The sequence below is a fragment of the Lathyrus oleraceus genome, chromosome 3 (genome assembly GCF_024323335.1).
Source record: "Lathyrus oleraceus cultivar Zhongwan6 chromosome 3, CAAS_Psat_ZW6_1.0, whole genome shotgun sequence".
Taxonomy (NCBI): Eukaryota; Viridiplantae; Streptophyta; class Magnoliopsida; order Fabales; family Fabaceae; genus Lathyrus; species Lathyrus oleraceus.
The window spans coordinates 184,539,697-184,562,024 of record NC_066581.1 but is presented as its reverse complement, the minus strand read 5'-3'; the positions used below and the strand labels follow the sequence as shown (position 1 = coordinate 184,562,024).

Below are 22,328 nucleotides of genomic sequence, written 5' to 3'. Positions count from 1 at the left end.
CAACTGCGTTTGACAATCTTATTTCTTCGCGGTAGTGTTTGAAAGAAGGTTCTGATAATGCATAACTTGCATTGACAACCTTCTTCTGCAACGTTTTGTCTTTGATCTGCCGCATAATATTCTGAGCAAAATGTCAAATATAGAAGACATGCGTCGAAGGAGGATCCTACCAGCCATTATCAATGTTATTATATGCACTGATGATTGAAGGATGTCTGTCGGAGATCAAACATAAGTTAGGTTGAGGTGCAATCGGAGATTTCTTAGGAAAAAACTCCATCCCTCAGCAGTCTCCCCTTCAACAAGGGCAAAGGCGATTGGAAAAGTGTTGTTGTTGCCATCTTGTGCCACTGCCATCAGTAATGTTCCTTTGCTATGGCGCCTAAGACAAGCATGCGCCTAAGGCTATGACGCATACTCTATTATGCCATGTATGCATCCAATCACATGCTGCGTAGCTATTCAACCTAGTAAAGACTTCCTCATCTATAAATAGGGTATCAAGTCACAACATTTCATCATCTGCAACACTAACATTCAATCTCTGCAACACTCCATTTTTACCACACTCAACCTCTACAACATTCAACCTCTGCAGCATTATGTCTCTGTTGACTATGGGTGATGAACACAGAGGAACACTCGATAATATCTCGACATTTGTATGTTATTACTCTCTTTTTACTTATTTCATATTTATTTCGTATATCTTTCTTATATATGTTTTTATTATATATTACTTCTTCTTATTTTATTTCTTACTTATGTTTTATTAGGATCCAAAGCGATTTCGATGTCGTGTACATGAATATGTACCCCACGATCCTTTGATAGAACCATATATTAGAGGATGTGATTTTGGAAATCTCCTCAATATAGTCTCGTACTCGGTTGACTATAAATTTATTCTTGCTTTGTTGGAGAGATGGAGATCCGAGACCCACACATTTCACCTTCCTTTCGGTGAGTATACCATCACACTTGAGGACGTATACATGTTGTTGGGTCTATGTATAGATGGTAAGGTCGTGAATGGTAGAGTTAACCAGGACAACTCTATCTACAATGAATTATTAGGTGCCCCTTTGTGTAACAACCAAGTTGAGGGAGAGTCATCCGGCCAAGCTAGGGGGCAATTTAGAATATCTTAAACAATATTATGCAAGTATAATATTGTACGAAGAATCAACCAAGTACGAAAAAATAATTAAAGCTCAGTGTTATATTATGATTTTATTTGATAATTTTTTTTCCAGAAAGTACTAGTAATACAATAAATATTATGTATTTACCGTTGTTACGCAACATTAATAAGGTAAACACATATAGTTGGGGTTCATCTGTATTGGCTCATCTATATAATGCAATGTGTAAAAATGCCAAAAACAATACTTGTACTTTTTATTCATGTGCGTATTTGCTACAAGCATGAGGTTGGTCAAGAATGTCGTCACTCGCCCTGGTAAACGAGAAGTCAATCATATTCCTGTTTACAACAAAGTAAGTTTAAAACTTTATCATATAATTAATTAGACTTTATATTACTATTAACTGTACATAATATTTATCAATTGTTTATGATCTAGGTGATCAGTTAGAGGGATGAACTACAATAGGTGTCTGAAACACGCTATAGTAGTCTATCGCAATCTATTGAATCACATTAGACCAAACGATGTAATACTCCTACACAACTCTATTTTAATTTAAACATACTTATCAAATTATTTATCATCTAATCGTGTCGTATTGTTGTACAGTTTATCTGGAGGGCATATGTGGGTCTTGATCATCAAGTTAACCACGATGATGTTGCAGTTTGGACAGCAAAGACATCAATTATCTGGTTCACTACTGTGGAGAAGCACTAAAGTGACCGGGTAAAACTGCAGTTCGACATGCAGCAACATATTCCAAAACCTCCGACGTGCTTAGGAGATTGGGATCAAAAAAGAGTCGATGCCCAATGGGATTATTTCGACTGGAAAGACTTCGCAAAAGAGACGTGTCGTCATTGGAGGAATCGACGACAACACATCTTAAACGAACCAGTCATACATGGTGCTAGACCAACTCAACAATATATGGCATGGTTTAGGTCGGCAACAACACAACAATTTGTGCCTGAGCCACGGTATTTGATTGATCCACGACAATTAGTTTCGTCATCATACGCCCAACAACAAGTCCCCGTCCAACACCAATGTCAAACCACCCAAACCCAACAACCAACCTCACATCATCACCTACCACATACACTTAACAACCAAACACCAAACTTCGCAACTCATTCATGTCACTCACCCAACAACCAAACATCCAACCTCGCAATCCATTCATGCCACCCACCCAACCACAAAACCAAGAATCAAACCCTACCCACCAACAACCATACGCATCAACCACAATCGTCTATAGCCCAGATGATTCATATGGGTGACTTCATCGTAGCCCTCCATCAATGACCACCTAAACATCTCATCACCAAAACATCTAACCATTGTTTAACTATAGTACACCCCAGGAACCATTGCTTCGTTTCCAAAATGATTCAATGTCCAAATTCGGGCAATTATACCATCCACAATTCACCCAACCACATCGACCCAACTACAACAACATGGGCACCAAACTACATTACGGAAGCGTCGTTGGTCAGAGTCCTACCGGCTATTTGGAACAAATGATGACACATCTATCAAATACCGTTGGAATTTCCCACGGACCTTCACACCAGTCATCATTGGATCAGGTTAGCACGCAAAGACCACAAACACATGGGGAAAATCGTGGAAGACCTCGAAGACAAACTAACGCACCTAGATGTGGAAGAAGGGGGTGTTTCGATCGGACCAGTTATTAAATTTTTGGCAATCTCATTAACTTTTATTATATCATGAATAAATTTTTTTTTATTATTATATTTTATTATTTATTAAAAAAAATTTTAAAAATAATAATAATAAGGTGTATGCGCCAGATGAATTGGCGCATACACCAGTGCCCATGCATAGGCGCCATGGTTGCTGGCGCCTCCTTACATTGCTTTTAAAGCATGCGCTAGCACCAGTGACGCCTCCTCTTGGTTTAAAATGGATGCGTTAGTTTATCTGATGGATATGTTTTGAAACGTGTTATTTCGGTATATTTTTTAAAATATTGGTGATTTTAGATTTTTTTTTCTTTTTAAAAATGGTTATTTTAAAAAAAAATCCATTATGGACGAAGGGAGTCAACATGTAATTGTATATTTTTTACTCTATTTATTTTGATGGACCGGAAGAGTTTATACTTGCCATTAACAAGTGGACTGTTCCTCCAGCGATAGCATTATTAGTATTGGGATGCTCAAACATGTCATTCTCATAAATTTTTATACAAAACTATTATTAAATTTGTCTTATTTACTTTCTTCTGCTCTGTCATTTTCTGCACTAAAAATACAGTATTAATAGTTGCACATAGCTCTATCAATGTGTACTACAATGAAAACCTGCTCCAAAAATTTCAGTGAATCTTCACCGTGGATTACTAGTTATTTTCATCAATAATCGCAACAAGTAGTGATTCCAATTTTTGATTCCCTTGATTTTCTATCATTTTTTTCTTCTAAATTTTGGCCTTTCCCTATCAATATTTTATACACAGTCTAGATGCAAAACTATATACTATATCTTTATTGACAAGTTGCAATGTATAATGATTATTTTGAATAGTTAAATAGCAATACTGAAACCTGACTGGGATTTGAGACACATGAATAATATATGTCAAAAAGTTATAATAAATAATAACTTATGCAATAGTGAGAAAAAATAATAGTCTTGTGCTTCTGTGTTGATTCAGACTAGAGAAATTTCTATTCTTTCTTTGAACTGATTCGAAATTGATTTATTACTTCTTAAATATCCTAAACCTAAGCTTGTCCTATACATATATTATGGATGCATTGAAATAAAATTTTCTGTATTTGACAAACTAGCTAGATACCTAAAAGAACATTCATTTCTTGATTTCACCTTGATCAAAAGTGGTAGCAAAATAGTATTGTAACAATTGTACGACAATAACATGGCCTCGGACCACAAAGTGACCAGTTATTATAGTCCTTCAAATTGAATTTTAGTACACCCTATTTTATGTACAAAATATACAAGAAATATACATAAGAATATAGAGAAAAATGGAAAATTTGATTCACATTAAAGATGAAAGATAGCTAGCTAGCAATGTTTGGCTTAGGGGACCAGCACTGTGGTGTGATTAGTAGGGTGGCGAAATGGGTCCGGTATGCCGGGTATTGCCCGTTTTGTCCATATTTATTAAATATGGATCTTCTAATATATTAGTTTCATTTTGTCACATTCGATTTTTACCAATACAAATATCAATAATACAATAGTCTTTAAGATGTAAATCTGCATGTCCATCCCGTCCTCAAATTTTGGTAGAACTGACTAAAACTTTATGACCAATCTCTCCACCCGTCCTTATTTTTCGTAGAAACAATTAAAATTTTAGGATTGGACTCTCAACCATCTCAATTCAACCTCACTTTATTTTTTCTTGGTGTTTTTACAAAATAAATTTAAACAGGACATCTATAATAATCAATCATCTGGTACACGAGTCACCACATTAAATAAACAAAATTAAACTTTTTAAAAAAATAAAAAAAAAGTACATTAATGATTAATTAATTAATCACACTAACACTTGATGTGAGTGCAATACCTAAAGCTTCATCAACATGTGTTTAATTAAACACATTAATTTATGAGTATATGGTTAAGAAGAATTTATTAGTAATACTAATAATTAATCAAATTAAGTGAGACATTTATTATCTGTCACACACGTTACATTATCAAGTTACACATGCACATGCACCTTCTTATTAATTAAAAACTATATCTAAATTGAAAATTTACAACTAATTAACAACCACCGCCACGGGCACCGCCGTTGTTGAGAATCTGCGGCGGTGGTGGATATGAACATGAGGAAATATTGGAAGAATTTGAAGAAGAGAATGACATGAGAGTAACGATAAGATCAGAGAAAGCACCGAGAATGAATTTGTGTGTATTCTTCGGGTTAAGCGCAAGATAACTAAGAAGAAGCTCGTGTAATGTATCCCAATTTGATTTCACGTCGTTCATCAACTCCGGTCGCGCTTCCACCATCTCTTGCATCGACCGTCGGAAGTCCATGTAAGGATCCGGCGAGTATGTTGGCACGGCGACGCTTCCGTTGAAAATCGGTTTCTTTTTGTCGGACGGAGCGGTGGTGATTAATGAAGAGGAGGAGGAGGAAGAGGAGGTGGATTCGATGATGGAGTTGGAGCGGCCGGGGGAGGAGAAAAAGAAACGGTTGGAGGCGAATGCGGTGGCGAAGTCGGCGGGTTGGGGTTGGGGTTCGGGTTCGGAGTTTGGTTCGGAGGAGGTGGTGTGGTGGTGGTGGTGGTGGTAGAGAGTGTTGAAGTTTTTAATCATGATTGATGACGTGGCGGTGGCGGTGGCTGTGGAGAGTGATGGACGGTTGGGATCAATTTGGTGTTGTTTTTGTTGGAGAAGTGATTTTGTAGGAGGAGATTGAGGTTGTATGAAAGTTGAGAAACATAGAGAGTTGAGGCGTTTGAGGTTGTTTCTTCTACTTGTTCTTAGTGTGGTTGTTGGCATGGTGAATTGAAAAGAGGGGAAAGAAGGAGTTTGGTTGATGGTTATATATAGTAGTTGTTGTGATTTGCCACCATCTATGTGGGAAAGTGGATCACATCTAAAAGTTCTAGCATGGATAAGCACTTTTTTAATTCATATGTAAATAATTGGAAATAAAACAAAATTCATGGTTATATATACTAGTTATTGAACTTGTTTAATAATATAAATTAAAAATTAAATATAATAACAATAGTATTTAAAAGTATTATTTATATTTATTTATGAAAATTGGTCTAATAATTTTTAAGGTTTTTATTACATGTGACCTATCTTTTTTTTATATTTTTTTAGTTAAATAGATTTATTAAAATTTAAATCATCTAAACTTTAAACAAATATAAGTCTTGTGTTTTTAAATAAAATATTTACTTTACTTGTGTTTGACATAAACTATGAATTAGATCATTTATTGATATGTCTTGTCTATTCCTATCTACAAGGAGTTTCACTTTATTTATTTATTTTTATAATTAGATATTTAATATATGTTACAAAGAGAAAATGTGTTACTAATAAATATGGAAATCTAGATCTTGTCCATAAAACAATTTTTCTATCCAACACTATTTAGGAGAAAACATTGTCTAGTTATTTTTATACCTAAGTCATAATTTTGCTTAAGACCTCAATTTCTCTAAAAGCTACTCTTTGGTCCTTGGTAATAGGTGAGTTAGATTAAAAATTGATCATGAGTTCACGTACGAAATCACATTTATGTTATCATGTTAATTTCACTTTCGAGTAGCCCAACAAACAACCTACTAAAAAGAAATCTTGATCAAGTCTATATGAAAAAGGCTATTATAGTCAAACCCTTTTGGTTGAAAGAATATTTAAAATTGAGATGAAAGCAAGATGCACATGGGGATAAACAGTTACAACAAGCATCAACCTTCAACTGTCTAGTATGAATCTGAATCATGAAAACAAAACTTGTAAAAATATAAAGGATTCCAAATAGTACATATGACAGTTATTTTGGATGAACTGGCACACTCAAAGTTGGTCCACTTCTTTGTGAAATCATCGCACAAGAAAGTGATGTATCATTTCATTATTCATGCAAGATATCACAATGAAGACATGTCCTAAAACAGGTCCCCCTCTCTTCTAATACCACTTCCATTTTCCTCTACAATCCAGATAAAAACTCACAACAACTACCTCTCTCTTTCTCTCTCTCTCACACACACACATATATATATATATATATATATATATATATATATATATATATATATATATATATATATATATATATATATATATATATATATATATATATATATATATATATATATATATATATAAACAACGTGTATTCTGCACATATACCTCAAAATATAACTGAGAAACTCTTTAGATATATGAAATATCCAAACTGAAATCCGACCATCTGAAAAAATAAGTAGAGATAATAAAAAGACAACAAAGCTGACACCGAAACCATAAAATAAAAGCTTAACAAAAAGAATAAAAGTGAGAGAAAAAATTCATCCTTAGATATAACAAGATAGATTTTGACCGAAAGAAACTACCATCTATAAAAAAAAATCACCTAAGGCATCACCGAGAACTCTCCAACACAAACACCAAAGACACTCACCCTTTTATCAACTAAGACAAAGAGTAACTCTCTCAAGCCATGCAGAAAAAGCACCATAGATTTTCACATGTCTACTGAGATACCATTTTTAAGTTAGGAATATTTTTTTTCTTCCACATTCTTCATAATAGTAGAGGAATTTGAAAAAACAACGTTATTTTGAACTTTTCAAATCAAGTAAACTACAACATGATAGGTTATAACCAAACCACATTTCACCTTGAGCTAACTTCCAACGATCTAAGGACAAAAAAAAAAGAACAAAGATCCCTAAGAAAACAAATCACCACCCTAGCCACTTAAAGATACCATATAAAATAGACACTGACAGGTCACAAGTCACAAATAAATGGTTGATTGACTCGCCTCTCCCTCTAAAACATCGAACATAAAATACTCTCAAGGTCCACTAATACCTACGTCTGAACAAATCATCTCTAGTAGAAACCTTCTCTTAAAGAAGTTTCCAAGAGAAAATAACCAATTTAAAGTAAACACAACTACCCCAGAAAAGAGGAAGAACCAAATTCTCCGAATTAACAGGAGGAACGTGAAACATTTTGCACTCAAGGAGAGTAGAGTAAGTTAGAGCTAGTAAAAAAACTCATCCTCTAAATGGAACCACCACCATCTATCAGATTCTAAGAAAATTGTCACATCCTAAATGACTAATAGCATATTAGTGATATTTCTAGTTGATAGTCAAAGAACAATCGTTTCCACTTCAAGTCTCAAGTTAGGTTCTCATCCACAAACACCCCAAACCTCACTAATAATGTGTTCCTATTGGTCTGTGATACTATAGAGTCTAGAGAACCTAACACTCAAGGGGGAAGGTGTCACCCGCCGGTCTTTCCCAAAAGTCGTTTGAAGGACCGATCTCACTTTCTTACCAAATTATCCAAAAACTAAACAGAAGCATTTCTAACTTTAAAAATTAAGAGATATACTCTTTTTACGAGGATGAGGAAGGATAATAATACTTTTCATATTTATTACTCCTTCTGTCCTAAATTTACTCCCTCTGTCCCAAAATAATTATCGCATATTTATAAAATTATTTACCCCAAAATAAATGCCTCATTTTAGTTTCTAATGCAATTCTAATAATACTCTCCATTTATTATTCTCTCTAGAATACACCAATAATAAACAATGATAGTTTGGTAAAAATACTATTCTCTCTTTCATTTATTACATTTTTGTAATCTGTGTGAAATAATCAATTATGACCATTATTTTGGGACAAAGGTAGTAAGTCATTTTGCAACAAAAAAAGTTTCAAATTATAAGTCATATTACAATTTCAATGCAACATTAATGATATTTTTTCCAATATACCATATGATCATTTATTATTATTTCTTTTTCCAATTTTTTAAATTTCTCTTTCATGGATAATGAATTAATGACAATATTGTAGTGTGGTACATAATTTTTCTTTCCTATATGTAAAATGCCCAAAACATTTAGAAGTGAGGGTATGGGTGGAAAAAAGGGTTGTGACTCGTCAGGCGCGGCCCGCGCACACACCAAAAAATGACGGGTTGGATTGAAATTTTTTATCCGCCTACCCATTCAACCTGCCCCCCTTAAACCCGGTCCGCCTTAAGCTCGCAAAAAAAGGGGTGGGTTTGTCCGCCAGCCCGCCAACCTAGTTATTAAACACTCAAAATATTTATTTATTTTGGTTGAAGGTAAATACGTGAACTATAGTTTTGAAACTCTAGTTAATAGTTCTATTTTAGGTGAAATTTCTTGATGATTCTTCGATTTTTAGTTGTCATTTTATATTTTTTAATTGTTGGTTTGATGCTTTCTGATTGAGATAAACATATATACAAAATCATAATACGATGAGCATACATAAGCATGTATAGGTGCAAAAGGTCTCATAAGCATATGTGCAAAAATCATAATACAATGAGAGTCAAGATGTGAAAAATTAAAATTAAAAGTAAGAAAAATTTAAGATGCAGGTGTTAAACCCCTCAATTAAAGGTGGACCCGCTTCTAGTAGTCGATGCGTTTGTGATACTGTAACAATATATCTTTATAATTGGGGTAATCTTCATCCACATCTAACAATATATGACTTGAACATGTCTTTATAAGTTGGGACAATCCTCACTCTACAAGCCAGTTTTGTAGGATTGAGTTAGGTCAAATTACATTTTTTAAATGGTATCGGAGTCTGATTTAAGATTTCTTGGGCCACCTGTTACAAAGTTTCTGCTATCGAACCACCCTCTAGAAGTCACGTCCTAAGCACAAAGTTTCACATTAGACAATATTATTGAGATATAATATAATCCAGGTTGTGTGGCTCAAGCCCAAAGTTAATTAGGATTTAGAGTTTGTTATGTAGTTTGTTATATTTGTTACTTAGTAGTCAAGTCATTTAGGTGTATATAAATAAATAATTTGTAACTCATTTTTATAACACAATCATTCAATAATATCAATCATTCTTTTCATATTCTCTCTCTCTTTCTCTCCTCACTAAAAGTGTCTCACGCACTAACAAATTGGCATCTAAAGCTCCGGTCAGGTTCTTGATCGTATTTTCAAGAATCACACATTTGTGATCATGTTTTCGAGATCGTGGATTGTTAATCAATCGCTGCAAAGATGAATGACACTAATGACATTCCAAATTCTCTTCCAATTCTTGACGACAAGAATTGGATCCGATGGAGAAAACATATGCAATCTCTGTTTGACTTTCATGAAATCCTAGAAGGGGTTACTAATGGTGTCCCTGGGCTTGGTGAGAATGCAATCGATGCTCAGAAAGTCACAGACAAGGAGGCAAAGGAGAAAGATCACAACACCACGTATTGCATTCAATCAACGGTAGATTCGGCAAATTTCAACAAGATCTCTCATGTTAAATCGACGAAGGAGGCAAGGAATCTTAAATCAGGAATATAAATTAGGCTTGAGACACACAAGGAGGCAAAGGAGAAGATCTTGGCTCAAGCCCAAATTTATATAATCCAGATCTTGTCGCAAAGTCTCAAATTTCGACAAGGTCTCCCATCTATAGGAATATCCTTGTCAAGTACAATGACGGAGGTGAGAAAGTCAAAGTCGTCAAGTTGAGACTTTGCGACGGCAATATAAATTACTGTAGATGAGAAAAAATGAAAAGATTATAGGATATATGTCGAAGGTACAAAATCTCTTCCATCTCACAAAGGGTTGTGGTGAAACACTAACTAATAAGATGATAGTTGAAAAGGTAATGTGTTCGTTGACCTCTCACTTTGATCACGTTATCGTAGCTATTCAAGAATCCAACAATCTTGAAACCTTAAAACTGGAAGCTTTGGTTGGTTTTTTGGAGGTGCATGAGATTAAGATTGTCGAAAGGAAAAGGTTTCAAGATTCGATACAAGAATTGCAGGCTCAAGCTTGGAAGAAGCATGGTAGTTCCAACAAATTCAAAGGCAAAAGAGACAAGACTCAGAGCAAGAAGCATGGTCGAACCCTAAAAAACATAAGGTCAATGATAGGGATTCTGAATTCTCGAAAAGAGGAGAAGGAAACTCCTACCAGAAAGACAAAGGAAAAAAAGGTGTCTAGTGTTATAATTGTGAAAAATGGAGTCACTTGGCCAAGCATTGTTGGTACAATAAAGACAAGGGATCGAAAAAAGACAAGGAGGAAAGAGCAAACCTTGCACACCAAGATTTATATGATTTAGAAGATATGATGGTTATGACTGCAATTGCAGATGGCCATGTCAACTTCAAGATCTGGTCCTTGACTCGGGATGCTCGAATCACATGAGTGATAGAAAAGTGTGGTTATCATATTTCGAATCATCGAAGAAGAGCATGGTCAAACTTTCTGATAATAGATCATTGCAAGCATAAGGTATTAGTGACATAGTTATTCAAAGGAGCAATCGAGAAAAGGCTATGATCAAAGATGTATTCTATGTACCTGGAATGAAATGCAGTCTGCTCAATGTTGGACAAATGGTCGAAAAAGATATCTCAGTGATTATGGAAGATGGATCTTTGGAAGTGTTCGACAATCAGAATAATTTGGTCTTGAAATATCCTTTATCGAAAAATAAGACATTCAAGATCATAATCAGTTCGACTAAAGTACAATGTCTAAAAACTGTTGTCGACAACAAGAATAGTTGGATGTGGAATTTGAGGTTTGGACATTTGAACTTTCGATCACTCAATCAAATGATTACTAAAGATATGGTCACTGGTAGACCAAGTCTGGAGATGCTCGACAAACTTTGTGAAGGTTGTCTAGTCGGAAAGCAATCTAGAAAATATTTTGTTTCGAATATGCCAATGATATCCTCCTACATACTCAAAGTTGTACATTCAGATGTATGTGGCCCTTTTGAGGAGCATACCATTGGTGGAAACATGTATATTTGTTTTGTTTGCCGATGAGTTTAATCGAAAGCCGTGGATCTATGTGATCAAGAGAAAGGACGAAGTATTTGAAATCTTTAAGCGATTCAAGATGCTTGTCAAAAACCATAGTGAGAAGAAGATCAAAGTTCTGCGAACAGATGGGGGTGGTGAATACACTTCTAAGATATTTGAAGATTTTTGTGGAGAACATGGTGTCGATCATGAGGTAACTTCTCCTTACACGCCTCAACATTATGGAATAGCAGAAAGAAGAAACATGCCCATATTAGACATGGCGAGATGCATGCTGAAGCAGAAGAATTTTCTAAAATACTTATGGGGTGACCCTATTTGCAATGCAGTCTATATTCTGAATAGGTCCCATGCCAAGAAGCTGAAGAACAAGGTTTCTGAAGAATTTTGGAGTGGCAAACGATCATCAGTGAAACACCTGAAGATGTTTTGCTCTATGTGTTACAAGCATGTTCCTGATGCTAGAAGAAGGAAGCTTGATGGCAAGAGTGAACCTATGATTCTGGTAGGATATCATAAAATTGGTGCATACAGACTGTTCAATCCAATTAATAAGAAGATCTTGGTGAGTCGAGATATTGTGATAGATGAAAATTTTGTCTGTGATTGGAATTCTAGTGATGTAATCAACAAGCCTTTGATGAAATATGATTTCGATAAAGTAAGTAATGATGTCGAAGTGAAAGATAATGTTGATATTCTTGTCGAAGTCAAAGCAGTTGCTGACATGCTCGACACAATCGAAGTCAAAGATGGTGTAACTAGTACTAGTTAAAGACATTAAAGAAGTAAAGCTCTTCCATCAAGAATTCAAGACTACGAAGTGGTTGGTGATGATGAAGTCAAACCAGATTAAGAATTAGTTCATTTCGCCTTACTTTCAGGTGTTGAACCAATCAACTATAGTGAAGCCTTAAACGATAAATAGTGGAAGTCATCTACGGGCGAAGAGTTACAAGTAATCAAAAGAAATAACACAAGGGAGTTAGTCAAATTTTCATCACATATAAAGGATATCAAAGTAAAGTGGGCGTTCAAGTTGAAGCACAATGTTGATGAGTCGATAGAAAGACATAAGGAAATATTGGTAGCTCGAGGTTTCTTCAGAGAGAAGGAGTCGGCTGCTCAGAAGTATAGGCCCCGGTAGCAAGATTGGAGACTGTTCGAATAGTAGTCGCCTTGGCATGCAATCAAGGCTGATTGATATTTCACTTAGATGTGAAATTAACATTTTTGAATGTTCCTCTAGAAGAAGAGGTATATGTCACACAACCTCTTGGGTTTGTGATTCAGGAGGAATCAAGGAAAGTATACAAGTTTCACAAAGTGCTCTATAGTCTCAACCAGACACCTAGGGCATGGAATAAGAACACCGACTCATACTTGGTCGAATTAGGATTTATCAAATGCAAATCTAAGTATGGTGTCTATGTTTAGTTTGTGGCACAAGATAAAACAATCACCTGCTTATATGTCAATGACTTGTCGAAGTTCAAAGAGCCGGTGAAAAAGGAATTTGAATGTTGGATTTGGGAAAGTTATTGTACTACCTAGGCATGTAATTTCAAATGTCGAACCAAGGTATAATGCTCCATCAAAGAAATTATGTTAAAGAGATACTCAAGAGATTCATGATGGATGATTCGACTTCTGCATCTTTGCCTGTCGAAATAAATTTGAAGTTGGAGAAGCATGGAGAGGAAGTCAAGTCACTTATGTGTATATAAATAGATACTTTGTAATTTAGTTTTGTAACACAATCATTCAATAATATCAATTTTTATTTTTATATTCTCTCTTTCTCTCCTCATTAAAAGTGTCTTACACGCTAACATATACAATATGACATTGTCTTTATAAGCGAAGACAATCATCATTCCACAAATCACTTTTGTACGATTTAGTTAAATCCAACCACATTTCTTAACCAAATCTATATATTGAATAGTTGATTCCATTTGAATTGAGGATATACACAAATGCATTACCATCTTGTGATTCTTGTCTCAAAAAATTTCTATTATTATCATAACCACCCCTACTCCAATATATATATATATATATATATATATATATATATATATATATATATATATATATATAAAATGTCCATATACTAAACGCCCAACAAATGTACCTATGATGTGCTCTCTGAATTTTAAACAGTGAAATTTTTTAGCTACGTAATGTAATTGTATTGTGATGATAATGGTGACTACATCAATCAATTATATTTTTCTGTAACATCAAGAATTAATTTGGAAGGTTGTAACTGTCACTAAAATATAAATATTTTTGAAAACCTCAATAACCCACTGAAAGAAGACAGGTTGCTTAATCAGACGAGAAGGAAAATGCCAAGAGCTTACTCTAGTTTTGTTTGTTTTTCGTGTGGATCCGTAGTTTTATCATGAATGAAATTTCAACTTCAGAATACCGACATGCTCTTATATAGAAGAGAGTGAGTATCCAAAACTAATAATTGATCATTGCATTGATATATGGTTGGCAATGATTAAAAAGATTATATGAATGTGATTTCTACTTTATAATTTTTCTTTTAAAATCTCATTAAAGAAATCTAATTAACATTTCATATGTTTAAGCGTGTTTATTTTGTTACATAAATGTGAACTTTGAAGAAAAATACAATTTTTTATCTAAAAATTTAAATAAATTGGATCCTAAAATTTATAAGGGTAAGGCGGAGAGATAGATCTAAAATATATGGTTAGTGGAGACAATGTCTTCTTTTGATATGATACAATTCGAAAGGTAGATCTTTGTTTTCCTTCTCCAGTCCGGAGTTTTTAGGTATGTGTTCGGAGTGAGGACCTTTCAACTCTATTTGTTTTGTTACTAATGTGTAGTTGAAATGTTCTATATCGGATAAGAGAGTTATGTGAGATAACTTGATCTCAAAAAAGCTAGTTTTAGAGGTGATGTTTGGTGTGTTATGGGTGATTTCAACTTCATTTGATCTTTTTTTGAGAGAGCTGGTGTGGGAGTCTCATCTAATGAATCAGGTAGATTGAATTGTTTGAATTTTTCAAATTTTATCTCTTATTTCTTCACTGGTGGCAGAGGCTTAGTTGGAGGAGACGGAAGGAGAGGCGGCAATGCAAATTTAGTTGACGTAAGTGAAGGAGAAGATGAATTGGACAGAGTATGAAATTTTTAGATTTACATCTCCTGGGGAGAAAGTTCACTTGGTTTCAGCCTAATGAAGGGCTGCTAGCAGGATTGATCGTATCCTACTTTCTAACGAGTGGTGAGATTACTTAGGCGACATATCCTAGTGGGTCATCTCGAGGGATGTCTCCGATCATTGTCCTATTATTTTTAAGTATGTAAAATTAGTTGTGGGGACCTCAAGCCTTTTAGATTTAATAATCATTGGCTTTCTCATAGTAGTCTTCATGAGTTAGTGACTTCTTTCTCGAATGGTATTGAGATTCATGGTTGGAAAGCTTTTGTCATGATGGAGAAGTTTAAAACACTCAAAATAGTCCTTAAATCTTGGAATAAAGAGGTTTTTGGAAATCTTGACTCCTAGATAGATAAATTCAAAGAACAGGCGAGCATGGTGGATTCTATGGCTGACCTCAGACCCTTATATGTTGGTGAGATCAAGTGTAGGTAAAGATCGGTTATAGGCTTGTGGTCCTTTCTTAGGATTAAAGACCTCCAATTGTTCCAATGATCTAGGCCTAAATGGCTTAAGAAGGGCGATTCTAATTCTGACTACTTTCACGCTTCTGTTAAGAGTAAAAGGAGAAGGAACACTATCTTAGCTCTTAAGGATTATGAGATTTAGGTTGAAGGGATGTCTGATATTAGACAAGTGGTAGTGAGTCATTTCACAGAGATTTTTAAAGAGCAGGATATTGGCAGACCTCATATTGATGGTGTAGTTTTTTTTATTTCTTTCGGATAGAGGCGTACACGGGTTGGGTTGGACTGGGTTTGGCTTAAACCGTCACCCAACCCGTTCAAATTTTAATGGGTTGAGTTCATCCCCAAACCTGTAATTTCAAATTAAAACTTACTAGAATCGACTCAATCATTTACGGATTGGGTTGGGTTCGCGGGTTGTTTATTAAAAAAGTTCACTAGTATTACAATTTCATAAATTTATTGATTGAATATTGGTCTAGAAGTATTGGTGGCAAGTGAAAAATTAGGACAAAAAATTATCTTTTGTAGTCATATACTAATTTTATTTTATTTTATTTAAAATACTAATAAAAAAATATAAATCACTAATTTTACATCAATGGGTTAGGTAAATGGATTCACTGATTGATAAACTTAAACTCAGTACTTGAATCAGAGTTGTACGGGTTAGGTTGGGTATACACATATATGAACGGGTTTAGGTAATTAGTGGGTTGGTTTGGTTTGAATTGGTGGATTCACGGGTTGACCTGCACCCACGAACACCCCCTACTTTTGGAAGCATATATATGTCACTAAGTGGTTGAGTGGTTTTCCTTAATTATGTGCTTAATGCAACCCCATCTTCTTTGTGTCGTCTTTGAATATGTTGATTTTAGTTTGAAATAATCTTGTTAAGATTCAAAGAAGGTTACTATGGGGTGAAAGGAGCATCTAAGATATCCTGGTTTATGTGGGAAGATGTATGTAAGCTTGAGAAGATAAGGGGGGTTAGGTGTGAGGGACCTCCGGGTAGTTAATCTTACCCTTTTAGGGAAGTAGATATGTAGACAACTTACATGGGATATTGGTCTTTGGAGGGATATACTTGTAGACATATATGGTGTTATAATTGTTTCTTCTCTTGGTGGGGAGGACTTAGTGTTTATGCTCTTCTTCTTCTAGGTAAGAAGAGGGTTCTCTTCTTGGAACTAAAGAGAAGGATACCTCATATTGGTTTTTCGAAGGTGTCATTAGGAAAGTATGGTTTGAAACTCATACTTCTTTTTGAAGGCATCCTTGGTTAGAGATCATCCCCTTCTTTCTTAGAGAACTACCCGTTTTGACGAGCTTCTATCTATTCTTAAGATGTCACTCTGTCTCATGAAAGAGATAAACAATTTGGAAGCATGATAGATGTTGTTTTTTCTTTATCCTCTGCCTATCTCATCTATAGGGTTAGTATGATATCATATTCATCCCATATTTAGGCAGAAAGTCAAAGTCCCCCCCTTATCTGGATTTGTTGGACTTCTTCCAAGATCTTAGTATTCTCTTACCAACTTTCACAAGATTGAGTCCCGACTAGAGTTAACCTGTTAAAGATAGGGTCATCCTTAATCCTAGTAGGATTTCTTGTCCCTTGTGTGGGTTTTTAGTTTACACAGGTTCTCATCTCTTTTTTACTTTTGAACTAGTCTTGCTTGTATGGTAGAATATTTTTAAGGGGTTATGGTGGAATACAGTTATTTATAATGACCATATGGTTCTTTTTTTAGCATTTTCTTTCTTTAGAATGCAAAAATAAGTATATGGGTGGTTGTCTTTTGATTTGATACGATGTATTATGGTCCATTTAAAAAGCCCACAATGATGTTATTATTCTGGGAGTCACAAAATAAGTGAAAGAGGTAATAGGTGATGCGTATTTTTGGGTTGTAAATGACTATTGGATAGATCAGTGGTAAGCTCTTACACCTTCACTGAATGACTTCAGAACCCTATCATCTACCTGCACCTATAGTCACTAATATAAAATATATCTATTGTAACATGTTATTACCTTGGCTAATCAATCAACCAAAGTAATAGCTCTTAATTAGGCGCCTTTTTTTAATTATATTAAAAGATATATCGCTACATTCCATAATAATAACTGTGGTGATATGTTAAGGCTTACATGTTTCTAATCCCAGCACCAACATTTTTCTATTTTTTCTTTACAATAAAGAGTGTGATCATTAATTTCTATATTTAAATTAAATTAGAAATAGTTTCACCACAGTTGTATCTGTCAATCGTGGTTATATGTCACCTAAAACTAATATGTTTCACTATGGTTGGTGTTATCAACCGTTGTGAAATGTGTTTCATTATAATTAAAACATATCATATTTAGTTTATTTCCTTCATAACACAAGTTCCCTAGCAAATAACAGACAAAAGTGATAGCGGAACAGACTTCCAAACTACACCTTTTTAGCTCTCATTCATTTCTTGGAACGTTCTCTTCTTCAATTTACACGAATGCGACTTACTTTATCTATTTCTTCATCTTCGACGAAAGCGAGTGCGAGCATACACAAAGGGCGTTTCGTCAATTTACGGTACTATATCTATTTCTTCACCTTTATGATAACTCATGTTCAGTTTTAGGTTTCAGTGTTATTAAATGTTATATTGTTGTGATTGAATCATATTCTTATGTAGTGTGTGTGAACCTCTAGTAGGTTGTGTGAATGTAGGTTGTATATATGCGAGAGTTTTTTAATATATATATATATATATATATATATATATATATATATATATATATATATATATATATATATATATATATATATATATATATATATGTGTGTGTGTGTGTGTGTGTGTGCGCGCGCATGCATCATATTAGTATGTGAGAATATTGTGTGTAGCAGTAATGTGCCATTTGTGTTGTTGTGATTGAGTGATATTGAGATTCTTTTTATGTTGTTGGGAATATTATATATTATTGTGATTGGATGATATGAAGATTAAGATTGTTTTATAACTTATTGTCTTGTTGTATTGTTAAATGATTCTACAAGTTTTTGATATAAATTTCAGAATTTATTATGGATTATAGTTGGATGAAAGTCGGTAGTTTAGGTCTAGTGTATGAGAAAGAAGTTCTTGAATTCCTTGAATACCCATAACAAAATCTTCCAAACAATAATGAACTCATTTATTGTCCTTGTGTTGTATGCGGGAATATCAAAAAGTTCCAAAGAAAGAAATATTCCATCACTCATATTGTGATGGGATTTGTCAAAATTATACAATATGGATTTGTCATGGTGAAGTGGATAAAAATCAAAATGTGGCATCAGAAAGACATGAAGCTGATGAAGATATTGATGATCGACTAGAAGATATGATTCATGATATTGGAGATTCTTCTTTTTGGAAAGCCCATAATTATGATACTTTATGTAGTGATAAAGATGAGCCTTTATACAAGGGGTGCACAAGTTTTACACAATTGTCTGTAGTGTTAAAATTGTTTAATTTGAAGGCAAAAAGTGTGTAGACGGATAAAAGTTTCACGATATTGCTTGATTTACTAAAAAACTACTACCATAAGATAAAAATTTGTCGGATCGTTGTTATGTGGCCAAAAAGATATTGTGTCTAATGGATTTGGAGTATATCGAAATACATGTATGTCGTAATGATTGCATATTATACAAGAAAGAGTATGAAAAATTGGTTCAATGTCTGAAATATGGTGAGCCACGCTACAAGGTAAAGGTCAACAATGGTGATGACTATGACGATGTTAGCAAGAAGCGTCCTCTTGCTAAAGTTTTATGGTACTTGCCAATGATTCAAAGGTTCAAGATACTTTTTTCTAATGCAGATGACGCAGAGAATGTTAGATGGCGTGCAGATGAAATAAAATATGATGGAAAGATTTGCCATGTAGCTGATTCTTTGCAATGAAAGAAAATTGATTCGTTGTTTTCAGGTATTGTCCTTGAGCCAAGAAACCTTAGTCTTGGGCTTGTCGCGAATGAAATGAACCCCTTTAGTAATCTGAGTACTAACCATACTTTGTGGCTTGTTCTTCTCACGATTCACAATCTATCTCCTTTGTTGTACATGAAGAGCAAGTATATCTTGTTATCTTTTGATAATTTCTAGACCAAAACAACCTGGAAACGACATAGATATTTATCTAAGTCCATTAATTGAAGATTTAATACTTTTGTGGGTGGAACATGTTGACGTTTATGATGCATATTCACGTGAAAAGTTTAATATGTGTGTCATGTTATTTTGCATAATTAACTATTATCTGTGGCATCCTACCAAAAAAATGTAAGAGTAGCTATAATCAGATTATGCTTATTCTTCAGTGTTATATGTAATAAAATTCTTGATTTCAAAAAACTAGATGAATTAGAAGATGAGACTGCAATAATCTTGTTTCAATTAGATATGTATTTCCCTCCATCATTTTTTGATATTATGGTTCACTTAATTGTTCATCTAGTAAGAGAAATCAAATTTTGTGGTCCAGTTTATTTAAGGTCGATGTATCCAATAGAGTGGTACATGAATATCTTTAAAGGATATACGAAGAACCATCATCAATCGGAAGCTTCGATCACTCAAAGATACATCATAGAAGAAGTTTTTGAGTTTTGTTCAACCTTTTTGTTGAAACTAGAGTCTATAGAAATTCCAAAGTATCATCATGCTGATAGATATGGAGGTAGAGGTACTCAAGGTTTAAATGTCATTTCAATGTCTCGGGATATAGTTCTTCAAGCACACTTGTATATAATTGAGTAACGTTGACAAAGTTGAACCTTAATTATCTACTCACAAAAGAATTATCACGGAAAAAATATCCCCGGATGAGTGACAAGTGGTTGTTAAAAGAGCATAACAAGAATTTTATAAGTTGATTTAATGAAAGGATTTCTAATGATGATATTGCATCCGAAAAAATTAAAGAGTTGTCATACTTGCTAGAATTTAATGTAGTAACTTAGAAGACATACGACATTAGTAATTTTTCCTTTAATACAAAATAAAAAATGAACGTAGTACTATGAAAAATAGTGGGGTTATTGTTGAGGTCAAATCAATGTATTTCTCTAGTTCGAAAGATAAGAATCCTATATTTGCATCTAGAGCATACTTTGGGATCATTGAGAAGATTTTGGAGATTGATTATGTTTTATTCATAGTGCCTTTATTTAAATGCAAATGGGTTGGCGATAATATTGATGTTCAAACTAATGAGTTAGGATTCACACAGGTTGAATTTGGCAAGACAACTTATATGACCAAATCAATCATCATGGATACCAAATAAAAATAAGTGTTTTATGTGAATGACGATTCTGACAAAAGATGATCAATTGTTCACCAAGCAAACACATTCATCATAGTGATGAAATCGTGATTTAAGTTTTGATATTCCTTCGACTCATTCTTACGCAATACACGTGCCTACTTCATGTGAGGAAGTTGATAGAGATGATATGCATGTTATTCGTAATGATCAAGAAGAAGATATATGGAAAAATTAACAAGTAAATATATTTTATTATTTATTCATAATTTATTATATGTTATAATTTATATGGTTGTTTACTAACAAGTATTATTATTTGAAATTATACATGCTTAAAGTTCAGACACCAAAAGACAAGACATGTTTCTCATGTTGTAGATATTATTTAATGTAATGATATGTGAATTGTATATTGTTTTGTACCATTTTGGTTTTGATGTAATATAGAAAATTTTGTTTTTAATGCAATTTTTTATTTTGATATAATATAATTTTTAGCCATTTTAGTTGTCAACTATAGGTGTGGTTCACAAATGGTTTGTGTTGTTGTTTCTACTCTATTTACAATTCAAAAAAATACAGATTAAAAATTTGGCAATTCTGTAAAATAGAAAAATTATATTAAAATAAACAAATCATTTCACCAGATCGGGTGTTTCAACCGTGGTTATATGTAAGCGCGCTATTCAAATTAAAACCCCCCCTAAATGGCGTTGTTGGATATTGAACATAGGACCTTAAATCATTTCACTGCAGTTGTTTATTACAACTGTGGTGATATGTAGCGTGCTTGTCACCTTGTACCACGACCAGTAAACTCTGGTTGTACATAGCCCACTTACAATCACACGCTACTTTACCACGGTCCCTCAATCGTCGTTATATCTTTTTTACAACTGTTGTTAAATTTGTTATTCGTAGTATGGAGTGGATTGAGTGTTTGCAATGACTTGAATGTAGGTTTTGGTATTTGTTTTATTGGTGCTCTTTTGATGTAATTTGATTTGTTGATGTTTGTGAGTGCACTATCCTCTTAAAAAATATTTTGAATGATGTCAAAACTAGGACACTTAGTAATTGTGTACTTTGAATCTTATTTTCTATGTCTAGATGTGAATTATCATATTAGGACACTTAAAATTAGGTTAGATAGGTCATTACAAGTCAAAATTATGATTTTTCATGAAAAAAAGATATATGGGTTGATACATTACATCTATGAGTCGATAAATACTGAAAGATTTTTAAAATAGAAATTTGTCCTTCAATGTGTCGATACATAGAAGTGTGGGTCGATACATAAGGTGTATGAGTCGACTCATCCGTGATTGAGTCGACTTCAGCTGAAAGTTTTTGGCAAGCCAATCGCTCTACCTCAATTGTATCAACTCCTAGAGTCTATGTATTGATTCCCAGGCTTATGTATTGACTCATATTAGAGTCATTACATTTTGTTCTAATATTTTAAAACTATTAATTTTTGCTATAAATCTGTTTTATTTGTTATTTTCTTTCTCATCATATTCAATATTTTCTCTTCATACATTCAACCATTACACATAATCATTTTTGTTGAATGTCAT

The 22,328-nt window shown here is 33.9% G+C and overlaps 1 protein-coding gene across 1 annotated transcript; it reads right to left on the bottom strand.

Annotated features, from left to right (window-relative positions):
- Positions 1 to 4,818: 4,818 nt before the first annotated feature.
- On the bottom strand, positions 4,819 to 5,790 carry LOC127126142 (transcription repressor OFP16). Its single transcript, XM_051055009.1, has one exon. It carries the CDS (start codon positions 5,679 to 5,681, stop codon positions 4,938 to 4,940), a length of 744 nt encoding a protein of 247 aa, XP_050910966.1. The 5' UTR covers positions 5,682 to 5,790; the 3' UTR covers positions 4,819 to 4,937.
- Positions 5,791 to 22,328: the final 16,538 nt, after the last annotated feature.

Excerpts from the sequence above, each read along its gene's own strand:
- LOC127126142 (XM_051055009.1), bottom strand. The coding sequence starts at position 5,681 with ATGCCAACAACCACACTAAGAACAAGTAGAAGAAACAACCTCAAACGC.